The 21,729-nt window shown below is 36.5% G+C and overlaps 1 protein-coding gene across 24 annotated transcripts in view; it reads left to right on the top strand.

The window, feature by feature from the left end:
* The window catches only part of aak1b (AP2 associated kinase 1b), a 97,369-nt gene that overhangs the window by 69,821 nt on the left and 5,819 nt on the right, over positions 1-21,729 (top strand). For 6 of the 24 annotated variants that reach the window (XM_073915142.1, XM_073915138.1, XM_073915137.1 and 3 more), the window contains 2 exons: positions 168-272; positions 16,369-16,980. In XM_073915142.1, coding sequence (XP_073771243.1) covers positions 168-272; positions 16,369-16,958 — 695 coding nt within the window. In that variant the 3' untranslated portion in view covers positions 16,959-16,980. Of the gene's footprint in view, positions 1-28; positions 273-3,489; positions 8,200-16,368; positions 17,301-17,326; positions 17,830-19,169 lie in introns of those variants that run through there. The other 18 variants (XM_073915149.1, XM_073915148.1, XM_073915147.1 and 15 more) reach the window with 7 other exon arrangements.

The raw sequence follows: 21,729 nt of genomic DNA, 5'->3' as shown, positions 1-21,729 counted from the left end.
AAGCTTAGTTTTAATAAGAAAGTTTCAGCAAAAAATAACATGACATTTTCAGGGTCGACATTATGCTAATCTATTTTTCTCATCCATCTGTTTTTCCCCCTGTCACCCATTCTCTGAAATCTTCTCCCCATTACCTGTAATTTCCCCCAATCATCATTGACCCTCAGCTGCAGAGCCATGTTTGATCTCAGGCTTTGAGCCGTCGAGTGCTGAAACAGCCAATGAAGATGAATTCGACCCCATACCTGTCCTGGTGTCCAAAAACTCTCAAGGTAAGCTTTTTTCAAAACTGAATCCTTTCTCCGGGGAGCAGCAAGCAATTTGCTTCTTACTCTAATGTAATGATAGCAAGCACTGATCACATAAGTATATGTGTGAACCGTGTAATTTGAGTGCATGCTGCGTATTTTTTGTCCCAGAAGATGCAGAATTGAGATTTCAAGGTGAATGAACCACTTTTGCTCACTTATGACTAGAGATGGGGCTTGTGTGTATTTAAATATATATATATATATATATATATATATATATATATGAAATATAGATGTTTTTGAAGAAGCAACTGGTCCTAATTACATACTGAAAGTATAGCATACCAAGACAATAGCTGTCTCATTTTAGGGGCTGCATCCTCTTTCGAAGTCCACACAAGCCAAACCAAGCATTTGGTTGTTGCCAGATCAGGTACGTTTGCGGTCGGAAGTTAACGAAAATTATTTAAATTATTTGTTAAATTAAACATTAATTGTATTTTATTATTGTCTACCCCCACCCCAACCTTAAACCCAACCGTCACAGTAACGTAAAAAGAGTAGTTGTACTAAGTATTATTTATGGTATCTATTAAATTACCCAATAAATTATATTTTATTAACGTCACCCCTAAACCCAACCCTCACAGTACTGTAAAAATATTAATTATTGTTATACAGTGTCATAAAAAATGTGGCTATTTGGATATCGCACTTCCAGCCGGCACTGTTTCTTTACTAGACTTTACCCGAGCATTTTCAAATTAGAGGAACTAGCAACCGTAAAAGTTGCCATTAATAAGCGCTGATAAAATTTGACTAGTTTTTTTTTCTAAGTGATTTTAAAGCTTATTTTAAGCAATCTGAAGATGAAGCAAGGGTTATAAAGGTTGAACACGTATATTTCTTAGATTCATACATGTACACATAAAAAAGTAAACTGTCTATAATATCCCTTTTTAGTAAGACATGTCATATCAAAGTAAAATAAAGCCTAATTCATACATCTAATCCAGAGTTTTCTTTTAAAAATGTCCTGTCATTATCAGCGTGCAGAGAATCGAGGGGACGATTCACCAGTTGTGTTCTTCATCACATAGAAATATGAAGGAAACATTTTGGGGCTGCATTTGAAGGAGCCTTTGAATCTTTTTTTATATGAGGCAGCCTTCATCATGCTGCGATGACGCAGCGCCCTTCGAATGCATCTTTCAGAGGATGCAGCCTTTGAGACACCGCTAATGTTTTTACATATTTAATACCTTGTTTTAATGTGAGCTTTAAAGTTGTATTTTTTAAAAGCTGAATGAAATGTATAGTCATTTAAACCACCAATTAGTAATGTTATATATTTTAGCCTCATGCACATGTTATCCAGTAACTAGCTTATAGTTCGATTTTGTTATTAAAATACCTTGTGATTGTGATTTGAGTTTCTCAACTCACTCTATACGGGACGCTGTGTAAATGTGTGATTTGTGTAATTTTGCTGGATCAGTTCAGGCAGGGCATTGCTACTTTAGTATTATGTTTGTACTTTTATAATTTGAATTATTTTGTTTTGAAGTTTTATATAATTTTGTAAAATTTTGGAATAGCTTTCTGTATTATTCGTATAAGTGCTTTAAAAAAAGGGGTGTCTGTGGGATCTTAAAATGTCAAAAACAAAATATTAGGTCTTTAAAAGCCTTCAATTCACTGAAGTATTGTGTTGTAGGTCTTATTTTTGAACCAGATTTTTGTCCAAGTAAAGCCACTCAATCGGGCCAACATCAATCCCGTGACCAACAATATATCTCTACAAAATCTCTTTATATATATATATATATATATATATATATATATATATATATATATATATATATATATATATATATATATATATATATATATATATATATATATATATATATATGTATGTATGTATGTATGTATATAGGTTTTTTATTTTACAGAGACACAACAGCTGTTAGACTTTTTTTTAAAGCAAAGTCCCAAATTAAATTGTTTTTATTTTTATACTAAAACAATTAAATAAAAATAAACTGATTAAAAAAAAATAATAATAATACTACAGGGCCATTAGCAAAAATTCTTAGTCTTAAACCCTGTATTAGTCTTACATTCGACTCTCACTAGTCTTAAAAGGGTCTTCAAAAGTCTTAAATTTGACTTGAGAAAACCTGCAGAAACCCTGAGTTTGTACTAACAATTTTATTCGCTTTTATTTATTTTTTTGAATTATTTTTAATAGTTGATTTAAATTTTTTCTGAAGATATGTGGTACAATTTTAGTTCTTTTTTTTATAAAATTTCCATACTATTTATTGTTTTCTTTTTGTTAGTTTTTTTATTATTATTTATTATTTTTTTAAAGTACATTGCAATTTTCTTTGGAATTGTTTCGGAGCTTAGTTTTCAATAGCAGATGACACTCAGAATAAAGGATTTAAAATCACAGCATCCATGCAGAATCATTTCTTAATTCAATTGCATGGATTTTTCACCCCAGTCCTGTTCATTTATACATTTTATTACAGCTTTGATTGAATAACCTAAACATTTTAGTTACAATAACAACACTGTGCAAACACAGATACAGGGACACTGGAGCGTTTTAAAGCTGCAAAGATTAATCAATTCATCAGCGGATCGCTCGTATGTCAGCTCATTGACTCACCAGCTGATCGACACGACTTTAAAACACTCCAGTGTCCCTACATCTATGTTTACACTTGGTAAACAGTGGTGAGTTCAGTGAACTGATGACCTTCACGGCCAATCACAATCATTTCTGTTGGAGCACATAAACACAAATCAGCGATGTCTAAGAATGTTAACAAGAAACGTTTTTGTTAGCAAGAAATAGACGTTTTTAAAAAAAAATTTGAACAATTGGTCCTGAAATTCAGTATTCTGACTACACAACTTGCAAACAAACATGCCATCAAAAATATTCCTTAAACCATAACAAGTAAAAAATTTACCACAGTTGTAAAGTGCTGGAAAAGTTTGAAAATGCACCTGCAAAGTGCATAAAAAATGCTTAAATTTGACTCTGGGGAAAAAAGGTCAAGTAGAAGTAAAAACCGTGCACTTTTGACTTAAGGTGAGCTTTTACTTATCTCTATGTCTCTCTCTCTCTCTCTCTTTTTCTTCTGTGCTGTCCCTTTGCTCGGCCTGTCCTCGTCTGTTCTCCTCCACCCTAAACCCTTCCTGTGGGTCTGGCCTCTTTCAGGAGGTCACTCGCGCAGTAACAGTGGCAGCTCCGAATCCAGCCTGCCCAACCTGGCCCGTTCCCTGCTGCTGGTGGACCAGCTCATCGACCTCTAGAGCCTACCCATTATTCCGGAGATGACGCCAGCCACCGTAGTCTTCTGCTTACACCCCATTAAACCCCCTCATTCTCCATCCTTTGCCATTTCTGTCGCCAATTTCTTCTTCCATTTTCAGTTCTTCCTTTGATGATTTTCGTTCCATTCTCGCTCATTTGATTTTTCCATGCCATTTACGTTCAGCTTGTGTGTGTTTTTTCTTCTTTTCCATTTGATTCTGGATCTTTTATACTGGAAATAAGTATTAAACTTGTCATGTTTTTTTTTTCATGGGAATAATATTTCTGAAGGAGCTGTTGCCATGGAATTGAAGCAGATTTTGGTGAAAACCCAAACAATACAAACATAGAACTAAAACGAAACAAAAAAATCTGAGAGATGAATTCTGTGTAATAACAATGACATAAGGAGAAAGTACTGAACTACTGAAATGTGTTTAATACTTTATATCAAAGGCTTTTTTTGTGACGGAAGCTTAAAGACGCCTCTCATATGGAGAATGAAGTCGCATGCATTGCTTAGGTTTGAGTTTTCCACAGAGTTTTCCAACAGAGTGTAAAATCTTGATGGTTCTGTTTGTCTCGTCTATCAAATCTAATCTTTATTTAGTATTTTTTTTTGGATTCTAGTCAGGCGATTGACTGAGCTATTCAAGCAGCTTTATTTTCTTTCTCTGAAAGCATTTTAGAGTCTCCTTGGCTGTATTTTGGATCATTGTCTTGCTGAAATGTCTTGGACTTTAGCAGCTGATTAATCGAAAAAAGATGACGAAGATCTCGATTCGACCCCCTAGACGATATTAATCCAGCATTTCCACGATTCTGCCAATCTTATTGTCAAGTTCAGGAAGCAAAGGCAGCTGCACGAGTCTTTTCATTGTTTCACACACATTGCTCAGCGACATGTACACCCCCAAATGATGTTAAAAGAGACACATACTGTATTTATAAGGTATAATTCACCTAAAATGTCATTGTTGTGTTCATATAATGCTGTACTGCAGCCGGGAAATCACACGTGACGTGAGCTGCTGACTATGCGGGCGCGCGCCCTACTTAATGATAGACGTGCGCGCGCCCTACTTAATGATAGACGTGCGCACGTCTACTTTAGTGAACAGAACCTGCAAATGCTGTGAGTAACAGGTAATAAAGTTGTAAATAATGTTTAGTTTGTAGCACAGAGTGGTTGTTTGAGAGCTGCACGCGAAGCATGAACAGCACTTAGCAGTGATAATGAAACCGAAAGCGTTCACATCATTTAAATAATCATATCGAATTTTAGAGTTATGACTGCGACCAAGCATTTGATACGTTTTTTCTTTCATAGCGAACACAGTTGTGCATGAAAATAAATGTTTACATTGTCAGTATAACTACTCTAGCCTATATAATGTTGATTTTACCAGTGAATTAAATGGTCTTATAATGTTCTCAATGACAGATTGCAAGTATAGGTCTACATCTCAAACATAATTCAACATCAGAATTATTAAATAGAATAGAATTATTTATAGAAGCCAGTAGACCTACACATAATATTAATATTTTTGTTTTAGTATATGTTTAAGAAAAAATAATAATCTCATATTAAGCTTTATTTTACATCTACAGAATCGTGAGGAAAATCGTGATCTTTATTTTAAGCAAAAAAAAATCGCGATTCTCATTTTAGCCAGAATCTTGCAGCTCTAAGGAAGGGCAGAGGGTTACTGAAGAACTACTGGGAGATTTCAGCTGCTGTCTGGGCTTTCCATGCCCTTCTACACCTTCCTTTCTTTGTGTGTTCAATATTTTTATCTGTGTCATTTCATTTTATTACTCATATCTTAATTTATAAACTAATTAGTTTTGTTTTCTTTGCATATACAGATTTATTTGCTTGTTACCAACATCTGCTAAAAATTCCAAGCCAACAGCACCATTAGAAATATGTTTTCTGAGAAAAACACTGACGTGTTCAATACTTATTTCCCCCTCTGCATCCACTTTCAATACCCGTGCTTCCTTTGGACACTCAAACATGAGCGTCACATCTTTTGTTTTACTTTCACTTTCCAAACATCATCATCATCATCTTCAGCGTTCTTCAGTCAAGCTCTTCTCCTGATCAAACACACATGCGGACTTGTGCTCCTTCCAGACAAGAAATTTAAAAGTACAAAGCGAAAACTGTTTACAGGCAGGCATATTCTTTCGCTAGATGTTTACAGACTTGGCAGGTAAGGCTAGACGAGCAAAATCTTCATGTCCAGTTGACCAGAAGCTCCTCATTGCCATCAACTCCTGTGTAAATAGCCGTATCGATGTTGTACGTTGGCTCCAAGCGATGTAAATTGATGTATATCTGCAGTATCCAACTCTAAGTGATTCGTTTCCTCCTGTGTATAAAGCATCATGTTCTGGCAGTTCCTTCAGAGATCCCCTCGTCTGACCCCCCTCCCCAATAATAGTCTACATGGAGATAATTTAAAAAGAAAATAATATTTCATATACGGTTAAGATTCTATGTGAATATGAATAGAGTGTTAGGGAATGAATGTACGAATCGAGTATCCATATATAAATGCAGATATGTGTATATGAAACCTATTTAAGAGGAAAACTTTATCTCTTCGTTCTGTGTGTTCGAGACGTGTTTGCGAATGTAAAATTTGTCGTTTTTTTTTCTTCATCTTAACGGCCAGATCGTCATCGCTGAAATGAGTCGATAATGGGAAAACGAGGACAATCTTGAAGCAAATCAGCTGGAATCGAATTTGTTTGGTTTTTTAGTTTCTTGCCTTTTATTCTCAGACGTTTATCTTCGAAACTGAAATCCTCAACGCTGTACGTTTAAATATATACCGTTCATCCTCCGAAACCGCCATGCTTTCTCGCACAGTTCTCGTGAATCAGACGCATATGGAAGCATGGCAGTGTTTATGAAAAAAATACGAAGTTAAGATGTGTCTGTGGCCAATCTTCATATCAGTACTGTATGTGTGTGTGTGTGTGTGTGTGTGTGCGTGTGTGGATGTGTGGTAATTAAATAGCTTGTGTTAGTTGTTGAAAGTGGTGAGGTCGTTCTGTCTTGGTTTTTCCACTCGGGACAGCTGGACCCGCAGCAGGCACCTCCGTTTTAAGCACAGGTTCTCTTTTCATTCACTGAGAGTCCATCGAGAGCATGGAGAAAATCCCAATTAGAGACTGAGATGCTGTAGAGGGGAACGTTCTGTTATAAGATACCAAAAACAATCAGCTTTTCGAATCAAAATAACGTTGAGATGAGTTTGAGGTAATGGTGGTGGTTGTTTTTTGTGTGATAGCAGTTGGGATGGGCGGTGGGATTTTGAACTTTTGGTTTGTTTATTTGGCTGTGGAATATTGAATATTTCTCTCATGCTGTCGTACGTTATATGTTTGTGTATCATTTAAAGAGCTCATTTTGAAATGCGTTTGCAGTGTGACAAACAAGTACTTGCTGAGATACCATAGATATATACATTAGATGTCGCCTACCCTGTTGTTGTCTATTAGAAGGAATGCGTCAATAGAGCCGCCATTTTAGTACAGGGTAGCGCTCCTTTGAAATGAATGCGGGACCAAGCTGCAGTGGAGGACTGTGGCCATCCAGAGCCAGAGAATTACACATATTTCTATGATCGGGAGTTTTCCCGGAGTTCAGTATTCAATTTTTTTTTTAAATTCCAAAACTTATAATTTTACATCACTTCTCTACATTGCTGGATAAGTGATCGCACAGGCATTCCTGACAAAAAGCTTGTGTTTGTGTGTATGGAGATGTACTATCCACCCTCCCTTTTAAATTTGATCTAATCTTGTCGTAAAACACAGCCTCTCTCCTGCTTTCACTTCTCATACTGACGGAGGGAGCGATTCGTTTGTGAATGAATCTTCGTTATGAACGACTCCTTCACTAGCCGACAATAATACAAGTTTCTGGCAGCGCAGCATCTCGTCATATTTATTTGGCATTGTTTGCTGATTTTATTCAACAAAACTAGCATAAGCCGAGTGTTTAGTGTGAGTTTGTGCTGCTTTGCCTTATGGTGAAGGCAGTCAGTGACTGTATTATCATCAATAACGTTACCTGTTGAGCACAAAAGTTCAGAACATACAAAAACATAAAAAACTTAATCTTACCTATAAAATGTTCTGCCTTTTTGCTTTGTTTTCTTTGTTTGCTCGTTACTACACCTGTAGACAGCGCTAAAGTCCAGCATCTTCATGTAGTAACACTGTCTTGACTAGTGCAATTGAATGACACTTGTCCTGGGAGCACTGTACAAATATGGTGGCGCTATTGACGCATGCTCAGGGTCTCTTTGCGATATCTAGTGTATATATCTATGCTGAGATACTAGGGGTGGGAATCGCCATATTCCCTACGATTGGATATCACAGTGTTTGAGTCACGATACAATTTTGTTGCAATTGTTTTTCATATATTGTGATGTTCTTTGATGTATTGCAATTCAAATTTTGTTCCTGTGTAACTTTTATAACCTCATGTTTTTATGAGTATTATTTCCTTAATAGAAGGCTCAAAACAACAGCATTTGTTTTAACATATGAAGAGTTCAGATTCAAGAAAAATTTCTTGTAAAATGAGAATTTTTTTTTCAGCATTCTATGTTTGTGTTCAGTTATTTCACTTTATAGACAATGCAAAGAACCTATTCTTTGCCATACAAGTGGATTTACTGAATATACAAACAGGAGTTTGAGCAAAATGCCGTTTTGGATGAAGATTTCAGATGGCATTTAGAGGTCTGAACTCTTCATTGTTTTGAACATTAAAAGTAAATTCATTCCTTCATAATACACTACCTGACAAAAGTTGTCGCTTATCCAAGTTTTAGGAACAACACATAATTAGTTGTCTTCTAGTTGAGCATTTGGTATCAGAAGTGGCTTATATGAGAGGCAAAGGCCTCTAGATGACACTTATTTGACCACAATAAACTATGATCATGCCTTGATTTTCAATTCTTTAATCAGGACAGTAAGGTCTGACTTTGCTTAGATAAAAATCTCGTCACTGAACAGAAATAATGTCCAGTATAGAATATAAAGTCCTGCTGCAGTGGAGACAGAATGAATATTGTGTCTGACTCCATCATGATCTTGGAGGACTGCATCCATACATCTCTGACATGAATCAAATCCCTTCATCAGGATTCTGTGGATTCATCTTCAATGCCTCCTCCATCTTACTCCCGACATGCTCAATGTTCACATCTGGTGACTGGGCTGGCCAATCCTACAGCACCTTGACCTTCTTTGCTTTTTGGAACTTTGATGTGGAGGCTGAAGTATGAGAAGGAGCGCTATCCTGCTGAAGAATTTGCCCTCTTCTGTGGTTTGTAATGTAATAGGCAGCACAAATGTCTTGATACCTCAGGCTGTTGATGTTGCCATCCACTCTGCAGATCTCTCGCACGCCCCCATACTGAACGTAACCCCAAACCCTGACTTATCCTTCACCAAACTTGACTGGTTTCTGTGAGAATCTTGGGTCCATGTGAGTTCCAGTAGGTCTTCTGCAGTATTTGTGATGGTTGAGATGCAGTTTAACAGATGATTCATCTGAAAATTATCAACTAGAAGTCCAATTATTATTATTTGTTGCTCTTACAACTGGGATTACCGACAAGACTTTTGTCAGGTGGTGTATGTCAATCTTCTTCCAATTTACCAAATTTTTTTTAATCATGTATTTGTATATGGGTCGAAGACGAGAGCTAAAATTCGATTTACAAAATTTATTTCACATTCTGCTATGGGGGAAAAAAGGCTTTTGTGTATTTATAATTATGTTTTGGAGTAAAACCATGAATTAGTTTTTGTAAACTCATGTTTCCTGTAAACTTTTACAATATATATTGAAATGTTTACATTTAAAGCAGGGAATTTGGCCGGGGTTACACCCCTAGTGTTTATGAAAGGTGCCATGGGATTTTTAATGACACAGAGAGTCAGGACCTCGGCCTAACGTCTCATCTGAAAGACGGTGCTCACTGTCAGTATAGTGTCTTCTTCACTACACTGGGGCATTAGAATCCACACAGACCGCTAGTTGAGCACCCCCTGCTGGCCCTACAAACACCACTACCAACAGCAACCTAGTTTTCCCATGTGGTCTCCCATTCTGGTACTGACCAGGCTCAGCCCTGCATAGCTTCAGTGAGTAACTGGTCTTACGGCACAGAGTGATATGGCTGTGGCCATAAAGAAAAATAAAACAACAGAACAAAAGAAAATCTGACCTATACTTATTAAAATTTAGTAAGATCACTTATTCTGTTATACATTTTAAGTCAATTCAATCTCAAATTTCAATTTAATTACAAATAATGTTGGTACATAACTCTGAAACTGCCCCTTTTAGGCTTTGATCCAATTTGGTCACTGTTGCTTTAAATTCAAATGAGATTGTGCTCTTTTCAAAAGAGGGCGGAGCTACTTAAGCATACATGTCAGCAAAGGGGCAGATTTAAAGCTCTAAACGGCTGCTTCTCACTCAGGGCTGTTTATGCTAATAAGGGAGAGATAGTCACTAATAGGTGGGGCTTTCCCCCTCTGATGACACGTACAAAGGGAGAATGTCAATCAGAGTGTTTCTGCAAACTGTTTTTGTCAAGTGTGACTATTAGAAGCTGGCTATGTTGCTCATTGTTGGCACACAACTGCTTTTAAACCCCTTATAAAAGGGGTTTTTGAATAATAGGCCCCCTTTAAAACATAAAACTAATAGTTTGAAGTATAATAGCAAAGTATCGTCTTTTAAAAATCATTTATACTAATATTTCTCAGAAAAACAAATCAAATAGAATGAAAACCATTCGCATTTGTGTCTTTGACCCATATACGCTAATAGGAGTTTTTAATTATACCGTCCATCCCTAAAGCACAGTAATGAAACCAAAACACAACACAAAGCAGCACGACAATAAAACTGAAGTTGCCATGAAAGCTTTGGCTGTTTTATAAGCGCAGAGTAGCACAGAGATGCTGCTGGGCTCCATTACTGATGTGTGTGTGTGTGTAAGTGTGTGTGTGTTGATTTAAGAGATGGATCCTCTCCTCTGTACAGCCGTCCGCAGACTCTCATGTTAACCTATGCAATCCTAATGCTTCATCTCGTAGTTCTCAGTAGAGGTCTTTGCCCCGCGGGTCGTGTTTTGACTTGTGTTGTTGTGCAAAAAAAAAAAGAAGAAAAAAATCAAAGATTCCTTTTACGTGCTGTTTTCGTTCAGAGGAAAAGAATATTTATGACCATGTTTATCCCCCGAGTTGGAAGCTCATCGGTCTCTGTAGCAAACAAAACACCCTCAGCCCAGTGTTAGAGCAGTGATGGGTTCATGTGCACCTTCTATTTTTGTGAAAAAAAAAACAGTAAAGAAAGAGAGGGGTGGTAAATAAACATGTAAATGTGAATGTAAATTGTGACTGTGGTCATTTGTTTTGCTTGTTAAAATGTTTTGCACTTTTTAAGTCAAGCTAATAGTGTTAGGCAGATAATTTGGAGCAGTTTTCAAATTGTAAACTGACATGATATTGATTGAAAATACTTTTAAACAATAATACTAATAATTGGTATTATTGTAGAATGTTTTCTAAATGTACGTTGACAAGAAGTTGAATGAAAATATTTATTCTATATTATATATTAATAATACTTATTACTGTTATTGTAGAATTTTTCTATAAATATAAACTGACACAAAATTGAATGGAACTAGTTTATAATATTATTGTAGAATTGGAAGTTTTATTATTGTAAAAAAAAATCTATAATATTAACTATAATTAATAATGATGATGATACTATTATTATTGTTGTTCTAGAAGGATTTCCAAATGTAAACTGGCAATAAAATGAAAAAAAACTTTTCTAAAAGTATATTATTATTATTATTATTAATATTATTGATTATTATTGATTATTAATTGTTGTTTTTTTAATATTTCTGGTAATAATTATTAATTTGTAGAAAGTTTTTTTTTTCAACTCTACATTGACAGTTAAATAAAAAATTTATTTATTATTTATCATTGTAGAAGAATTTTTCAAATAAAACTAAAAGTAAAAAAATTGTTCTATAATAATAAAAACATTTTAGTTATCATTATTAATTATTATTATTATATTTATTATTGTAGAAAGGTTTTCCAAATGTAAACTGACATTTACATTTAAATGTAATAAATATTGTATAAAAATTAAAATATAAAATTATCATATCATAGTTCTATAAAAATATTATTATTATATTATTATTAGTAGTAGTATTGTTGTTTTTATTATTTTAGAAAGTAAAATAGAAATTATAAAAATAATAATAATAATTATTGTTTTAATAATATTTAAATATTTGTTGTTTTTACTAATATTATTGTTAATTAATTTTTTTAATTCTTGTAGATAGGTTTTCCAACTGGAAATTGACAGTTAAATGAAAAGTTTAATAATTATAATTATTTATTATTGCAGAAGTGTTTTTCAAATGTAAACAGACCAAGTTATTTTTAAAAAATCTTTCTATAATAGTACTAATAATTATTATTAATATTATTATTATTAGTAGTAGTAGTAGTAATATCATCATCATCATTATTAATATTATTATAAAAATGTTTAATTTAAAAATAATATTATAATAAATGATATAAAAAGATAATATGTAATATTTCTATGAAATATTATTATTGTTGTTGTTTTTATTGCTATTATTGTAGAAAGTTTTTCCAAATGTAAACTGACAATTAAATGAAAAACTTTTCTATATTATTATTATTATTATTATTTTCAAGAAATATTACAATTACTATTATAGTAGTACAAGAATTAAGGTTAATAATGTTACACAATTTGACATTAGTCTTTAGGAATGCAGTGTTTGGATCACATTTTTAAAACATGGTTCAGTAATGATAGTCAATGCATTTACTAACATGAGCACAAATTAACACATATTAACAACATTGATTACTCCTAGACCAGCATTTACTTATGCAGTTTTAAAATCCATGTTGTTGTTAACATTAGACAATGCACTGCAAGTTAACATAAACCTACAATGAATTACTTTATTTTCATTTACTAAAAGCAACTGGAATTAAAAGATCTGTTCAGCCTCCTGTGATCATCTACACCTTAAGAATGTTTTTTTTTTTTTTTTAAGTTTAAAACTATTAAAACGGTGCATGTTTGTAATAAATACAGTAAAATTGCTGTAATTCACCACCACAGCCGCATAGTATCAGTACAAACATAAAAGAAGACTCTTCAATCCTGGTTTGTCACATTAAATCAGGTTCATTTTGTACATTAACTTAACGGATATCCACACAGCAGTGGATATTAATGTGTATCCTGTCACATATGCCAAACAAAACAGTGCAAAGCTAAACAACATTGTGTGTGACTCATCGTTGCAGAAAGGCTTGAATTAACTCCACAGCAAATACATCAAATAATCATTGGGAAAGTTTTTACTGTAGCAAGGGAGATCTGCTTCATTCCTGTCTGTCACTGTGCTGTTTATCTTTGTGAAGGCTACAGCTCTGACACACTTGTGGGGATGGTGGGCAAGGAGAACCAACTCGTTTACATTAAAGGCACAGGCAACAAAAACAGCCATAATGTCCTAACAGCTTTCCCAGATTTAAAAAGATATAACAAATAATCTGGTCGGTATTTTGAGCTGAAACTTTACAGACACATTCTGGGGACACAAAAGACTTATCTTACATTTTGAAAAATGGGTAAAATAGGAGCCCTGCAGAACATATTAGCTTCACACTGTTGATATTCAAGCCTCTACTCGCATCTTTTGTACTAGAGTCCTATTATAGACACAAAAGTGAGTAACATATTGAAGGATTTTGTTGTTAAATACTTTTTTCTTATTGTTGTCATATGTCTTTTGCTGGAGGTTTGACTGTGACTGCCGTTTTCTCCAGGTAAGATATCATTGTACGTGTGATTGGCCATGATCTCTCTCTCTCTCTCTGTCCATTATGTAAACCATTCATTTTTTAATAGGAGAATCAACATTCAGGCAGAGAAAGCTTTCACCTGAGACCTAAACGTGTGTTTACCCTTTGGAAATCAGGATATATGTCCATTAATAGACTAGACAAGGTTATTGTAAATAGCATTTTAATGAAGGAAATGGATTCCTGGCAGACACTGAACACAGGTGGAGCAAGTTAATCATTCTGCAGCTTTCAGAGTCATAAAACACAAAAGAAGGAGAACTAAAACCGCTTTTCTGCCTGTCTAAAGGGGACCTATATTAAAAATCACTTTTATAAGGGGTTTAAACACAGTTGTGTGGTAGCAGCGTGTGAGTATTCCCACTTTCTAATGGTAAACATTAGTTTTAGGGATGCACCGATACCATTGTTCACAAACTAGTACGAGTATTTTTGGCCACCTTCATCAGGCTTGCGTTTCCACTGTCAAAAGGATACCGATGGTGTTGGTTGTTATAATAGGCATGGTGTATGACAAAGTTTCAGTCGACGTCAGACTCACTACTTGCTAAAATGTCTATAGTAAAGCTGTACGGTCGTTCACATATCATATGAGAAGCACTTCTTACAAAACAGATGCTTTTATACGCATAAATATGTGTATAAATGTTCATTACTAACCTTTCTATGAACATGATTTGATTATAAATCAAAAATAGTCTACTGTAACGTCTGCAATTATATCAAATAAATAAATAAAAGCAGCATATATAAACACATACAGGTCCTTACAGTCTCCGATATGTTACCAGTTACAGAAAAACTACACACTGCATACATTTAGAAAGTAATTCCATCATTCCAAGTTCATAATAGTCCAAAAGGTGATGAATATCTCACCTATTGGTTAAACCATGTCATTGCTCCCAGCTTTCGTTTTTGAGCGTTGTTAAATGCACATGACCATAAACATCAGTGGTTTTTTTTCTACTCCAGGGGTGTCCAAACTTGGTCCTGGAGGGCCGGTGTCCTGTATAGTTAAGCTCCAACTTGCTTCAACCAAGTGTGCCGCAAGCCTGCGTTTGAGTGAAGGTCTCGGCCGTTCGATCGCCCCCTGGGGGCTGGCTGCAGTACAAGTCATAAAGCCCGCCTCCTCCGTGTTAATGAAGGAGACTTGAGCCCAAATAAAAAAGTTATTACACTTGCAATAAAATGTCCCGAAAGATGGTTCTGGTCGATTGAGGCACTGGTTATTGTGCTGAAATAGGTGCAGATCTTCATTTTTGTAAACAGTTTGTTTTTAGCAGTAATTTAATGCTGGGCGTGTCATCGTGATTGACAGCTGTGATTGACAGTTTCTCAAAGCAGCGCGTCTGAGTCTCGGCAGAAGACTGAAGTGTTATTATTCGATTTCTGTGTTATTTTACCATGACAAAATGAGTTCAGCAGTAAACTACAGTTTCTGACATACATGATCCTGGTGGAACACTGTTTATTCGCTAAGGTCAGGGCTTTTTTCGGGCTTTATTAGTTTGCTGATACACGCCTAACCACCCAGATAGCAAAACACACTCGGGCCAGTTCCAGCTAGATTCTCGCCTGCCGGAGACTTACCCCTCAGAGCTTAGACTGACTACCTCTGCTGGACCAACTCTGGATGCCTGGACTCACTGCCCGATTCCAGCCCGAGTCAATCGAGCCAGATGCGGCGGCCGAGCGAGCCGGCACTGCCGCATGCGAGCCGGAATCAGCCCGCGACGCCGCGAGTAGGTTATGCGCTGCGGCCCGGAGCTGGCGCGATTGAATATATAAAACCCTCATATTTGTTAACGTTATTACATCCATTTGTGTTGTTATGACAGCAAACGCATGCTGAGCAGTTTGGGGGGCGTGGTTCATTTTACATAAAGCGTTTGGTTGGAAGCCCGACTCCGCTCATTTTCGCGGCTCCTCTGGCTCCATCAGACAGTCCTTCTGCGCATGTCAAGGCTCCAATTTCAGCAGTCTTTTGCGACAGTTTGTGCCCGTCAAGCAGGCGTTTTGCCCTCAAGGCGTCGTCCATATTTTTACAGTCATTGGCTTCAACACACCTGCCAGGAAGTTTCTAGTATATATAGTAAGAGCTCAATTAGCTCGTTCAGGTGTGTTTAATTAGGGTTGGAGCTAAACTCTCCAGGACACCAGCCCTCCAGGACTGAGTTTGGACGCCCCTGATCTAAACTATAAACTGTTCTTCCAGTACTTTTGTGTTTTTTGACCGTTTGTAACTTCATAACTAACTCAAAACGCTGAAGACTGAATGTTTTAGAATTAATAAACATATGCAAATCACCATCATTTATAATTTATGTTGCGTGGGTGTTGAGATCCAGATCTTTTAATGATCAATCGTGCAGCTTACACTGAATGCAGTGCTACAAGCTAAACAAGTAATGACAGAAAATACCTTTAATAACTTATGAAACTCACCACATCCCAAATAACCTACCGAACACGACTTCTTTTGTCATCATTATATTTTCAGGAAAACCTAAATGCTTTCATACATACATGATTCGATACATAATTGATTCGAATGACGCAGGAGTTGATCTCTCTGCAATCATTACAAATTTAGGATTAATGTACCAGTAAAAAATTGTATTAATCCGCGGGTCACGTGTGTTCAGAATTAGACCCATGGGTTGTGATCCGTACGGATCACGGATCAACTTTGATCCATTACACCCCTAATGTTTCTACAGTGTAGGTTAAAGCTTCTCATCTTTCATTTCTTTCCATCTCATTTTCTTGCAGATGATCTGCCTAGCGTAAACGGCTATGAATCTGCATCATGCATCCAAAGCTCAGATGTTCCTGCAGAAGAAGAAGAGGAGGAGGAGGTTTTGCACATGTGCAGTGGATCAAAGCTGCCCCTGCTGGACTCCAAACTCCTCAACACTACATCTCTCAAACTCTCTCCATCCTCCTCTCCAGACGTCTTCTCCAGCGCCCCATTCCCTGGCTGTGGGCCAGACAGTAGGGACATCTTCACCAGTGCTCCATTTCCACAAATTCAGCCATCTCATCCGCAGCCTGACGTCTTCCTCCAAGCACCGTTTTACAAGAGGAGCGAATCACATGTAGCGCAGATCTCCAATGGTGATGATCCTGTTCTTCCTCATCCTCCGGTGCACAGTCAGATCCGCTTCCCATACTGCGCCGAGGCTCCGATGCCCCAACAGCCCATTGCAGCCCATCGTGTAGTGTCCAGTGTGGGCCAGCAGGCAGCCATCAGCTCTGTCCCTGTTGGGCCGCTTCACTCCTGGACGGTGGGTGTTCGAGCGGTGATGGACCCCTTCCTGGCGGCCCCGTTTCAACCCCGGGGCCCATTGGGAAAGCCTTAAAATGATTAGTTCGCCCAAAATGGTAAATTTCCTCACCTTTACTCACTCTCAATGGGTTTCACAAAGGTTGCACAATATATGGTTTCAGCATTGATACACTCAAAAAAAACTCATTGGATGAACTCAATTTAATGGAGGTCTATACACCAACACAATAGATTTGTGATAAAAGGAACAAGATATGCTTTAACTGCAGACTGTCCGCTTTCATTTGAGGGTTTGTACATCCAAATCAGGTAACCGCTGTTGGAATTATAACATTTTGCATATGTGCCTCCCACTTGTTAAGGGTCCAAAAGTAATTAAACAGAAAAAAAATCAGAAATAAAAACTTTACTTTTTAATACTTGGTTGCATATCTTTTACAGTCAATTACTGCCTGAAGGCTGAAACACAAAGACATTACCAGACTCTGGGTTTCGTTCCTGGTGGTGTTCTGCCAGGCCTCTACAGCAACTGTTTTCAGCTCCTGCTTGTTCTTGGGGCATCTTCCCTTCAGTTTTGTCTTCAGCAAGTGAAATGCATGCTCAATTGGATTCAGATCAGGTGATTGACTTGGCCATTGCATAACATTACACTTCTTTCCCTTCGAAAACTCTCGTTGCTTTTGCAGTATGCTTTTGAGTCATTCTCCATCTGCACTGTGAAGCGTCGTCCAACGAGTTCTGAAGCATTTGTTGTAATATAAGGAGAAAATGTTGCCTAAAACTCTTCAGAATTCATCTTGCTGCTTTTGTCAGCATCCCATCATCAATAAATAAAAGTTCCATTGACAGCCATACATGCCTATGCCATGTCACTACTGCCACCATGCTTTACCGCTTATGACTAGTTTACACTAGAGGATTTTAAGCCTGATTTGAGCCCGATTTGGAAGTTAACGAGCTCGCCGACAGATCGGGCTGTGATCTGGAAGAAATCTGCGGGTGCACGGCGCTCGCCGCTCTATGTGTGAACTACTGAACAACGCAACAACGAGGCTCGCTGACACGTCGCCGACACCTCGCAGACGGAAATCCAACATTCAGCATGCTAAATATTCCAGAGCAGTCGGCCGACTCAACCCCACGTGTGGTCAAATGTAGTGACGAGCTGCAGCCAATGAGAGAGCATATCAGCATGAGCTGAATGACTGTGTGTTCAGGAGCTCAGCAGAAACATCTGTGATTGGTCAGAATGGGCATCGGTGCACTGGCTTCATTCTGTGTTAGCACAGACATGAGAGGAGGATATATTAACAGTGGAACTAGAATTCTGTAACTATTAGAATTACCATACTGCTCATTTTGACCATTCTCATATAAAACGCCATACTGTCACATCATATTTACATTCAAAGCTATTATTGAGATATTAAAATTTAGCTTTGAATGTTTGGCATCATATTTAATTACACATTACCCTAAAAATATCATCTTTTTTTGGTAATACAGCCTATAAATATTTAGTTAAGATACTAAAACACTTAAAGGTCTTGGCTTTCATTTTCACTTTCAAACAGGAGCTATTTCACAGCACAGAATCTGCTGTTTTGAAAGATATCTGAAGTAAATTAATGTTTTTGCCATCAGAAAGTTTTGTTTATGTTAGCAGGAAGTTGCCAGGAAAGAAAATACACACATATTTAAAGTCACAGTGAAAAGTATCAGACATGCATGCAGTCATTTTAACCAATATGGTAATTTAAGGCAGAAATGCTCAGTTCTTTACTGTTTTGTAATAAAAAAATAACAATGTCAGAAAGAAATACACTGATAGTTAGAAAATGGCAGGGTGTTATAAATATGTTAGTTTTATTTCAAAGAGTTATAAAATTACAAAAATTAAAAACTCTCTCTGTATCCACTCAAACCTTGCAGATGAGTGATTAATTCGCTGATAAATTAGCTGATTTGACGATGTTTTTAAATGCTTTCTCTAAAGCTTGAAACGCTGTCAGTGATGTCATCAGCACACAAGCAGCCAATAGTGTTCAGCTTTTTCTGACGACTCCTCCCTCAAAATTTCATTGGCTGTGGTTTGGTAGCTTGAATGAGCTGATGGGGAATGAGATGTTGTCAGATCATGTAGTGTGTGACCCCCCTCTTGTAGATCGTTCACGGAGTGTTGCGTAGTGTGAACACCTCAGAGATTAAAAGACACAAAGTCAAGTCATGTAGTGTGAACGGCACAGCGATCTGCTGATGTTTAAAATCCTGTAGTGTGAACTAGGCTTTAGGATCATGAGCAGTTCCTTTCCTTCTCCATACTCCATACTCACCCCACCTAACGTTATTGCTTTCTCTCTGATGGGTTTGTTTTGTTTTTTAAGCCTAATGATGGTTTGCTTGACTGATAGTGCCAGGTCTTTGGATCTCATCTTGAGAGTTGACAGTAACAGATGGTAAATGCAAGTTGCACACTTGAAATGAACACTGGATCTTTTATCTGCTCATTGGAATTTGAATGATGAGGGATTAACACACACCTGGCCATGGAACGGCTTAGAAGCCAGTTGTCCAATTACTTTTGGACCCTTCACAAGTGGGAGGCACATATGCAAACTATTGTAATTTCTACAGCGTTCACCTGATGTGGATGTAAATACCCTCAATATAAAGCGGACAGTCTGCATGTAAAGCACATCTTGTTCATTTTATTTCAAATCCATTGTGTAGCTGTAGAGCTAAAAATGTTAGAATTGTGTCTGTTCAAATATTAATGGACCTAACTGTATACAGTTCATTAAGTCTGATCTTAAGTCTGATAACTCATAAGTCTGATTTTAGGACAGTTATTGCTCACTGAGCAAAGCAGCAAAACCACATTTTTGCTAATTGAGCTGCCAACACCCAAAGCATGGGTGCTTCTGGAGGGTGGTAATCTCAAAACTCAAAGCATTACATGAAAATCTTCAAACTAAAGTAAAGATTAAACTCTAACAAAATTAACTTTAAACACCTAAGATTACTTTTATTGTCAACATTTCCTTCTCTTAATTCATTCCCACGCAAAGCATGCTGAGAACTACACATCCCCCTAACAAGGTAGTTGAACCAACACAATTACTTCATGTTGTCCCAACACAAATCGCTTAAGTTAGCTTAATGGTTTACAAATTTAAGTGGACTGAACTTAAAACAAATAAATTGGCCAAAGAAATGACAAAAAATTGTGTTGTTTCAGCTCAATTTAAACAAGTAGTTGGAACCAGCAGCCGTGATAATTTTTTGGAGTGTAGAGCAATGTGCACATCTACAATAGTCGCATCGCAAGGTATGCAATGCTGAGTCTGAATTATAGTTGACCAGGAGCTAAGGATTTTATTTAATTGCTGAATTTATGCAGAATTAATAGGATTTATGCCAAAAATAAATAAAATTGTCTAATTTCTTGTCCAAATACTTACATTTCAAAGTGAAAACAAGATTATTTTACTTACACCACTGGCAGATAATTTTACTTATATTAAGGAAAAACTCTTAATTTTGACTTCTCTCTTTTGATGGTAAAAAAACCCCCAATATTTTTAATTGATTTAATAATTGTTAGATATTTGGACTAGAAACAAGACAAGGCAAAGTAGGAAAAACATTTTTTTGCATTGCAAGCATTTCATTTCCATACCAAAATACTGTTAGACTCCCCAGAAAACCACTATTCAAACCATCTTGTAAAACGCTGTTCATATCACAATATTTATTGCAGAAAAATGAAATATCGCAATATCAGATTTTTCCAATATTGTGCAGCCCTATTTTCAAACATTTCTAAATTTATTTTTTATGTTGGACACTAACAGTGAGTATGTTTACATGGACATCAATAACCCGATTAAGACAATACTCTGATTAAGAGTCTACCATGTAAACATAGTCAAAGTCATAATTGAACTAAACAGAAATTAATTAGGACGTGGAGTATTCTGATTTTAATGGCATTATTGAAATGCAGTACAGACATGTAAACACCGCAATCAAACTATTACTGTTGTGTAGGATTTTGCGAAAGGATAGTCTATATGCACACGGCCATTTGACACTATTCTCTGCTCCTACCGAGTCATTAAATGTCCACAGACACACACATCGCAAAATGCTGAGGGTTTTTTTCCTCATACGACCTGCAGTATCAAATTCCATTAAAACAACACTCTTCCTGCAGTTCATACTCGCATCAACGATCTCGTTTGTCATGGAAGGCATGAATGAAATGTTTCTGAAGGAAAGTGAAAGTATTGAACCACAGTTAAAGTAGACAAATTAAAAATTAAACACCCAAAACTACATGAAACTCTGAAGGAAATGTAAATAGCGTGTGACGCAATGACGTTAATCGAATTATGTGTTACAACATGTAAAACTGGGTGATGAAAAGAACATTCAACAAACAGCAACTCATGTAAACACCTTAATCATATTATTGTCTTATTCGGATTAAGGCAAATAATTCGCTTACTGATGTCCATGTAAACATCCGTGTGTCTTAACTACAACATGATTCCAGCGACAAACAATTTGTCTGCACCAAGTGCGACACGGCAGAAACTTTTAAATATTACAGCCTTCAACAAAACAGACTAGTGCCCTGCTCTCCCAACCAAATAGTAAGGATCGTAATAAAGTAAATATTAAATCGATTTCATTCACATCAACTCATTTATCAGTTTCTTTTCAATTCCTCTGACCAATCAAATGCTCTCTGGTATCAAATGCCCCACCCCTTCTCATTTGCATTTCATTTGATGCGCTTGAGATTAACCACTCTCACTGGCAGAGCAAAATACTATTGC

Source organism: Danio rerio, chromosome 10 (assembly GCF_049306965.1).
Source record: "Danio rerio strain Tuebingen ecotype United States chromosome 10, GRCz12tu, whole genome shotgun sequence".
In the NCBI taxonomy this organism is placed as follows: Eukaryota; Metazoa; Chordata; class Actinopteri; order Cypriniformes; family Danionidae; genus Danio; species Danio rerio.
This window is presented reverse-complemented; position numbering and strand designations above follow the sequence as displayed.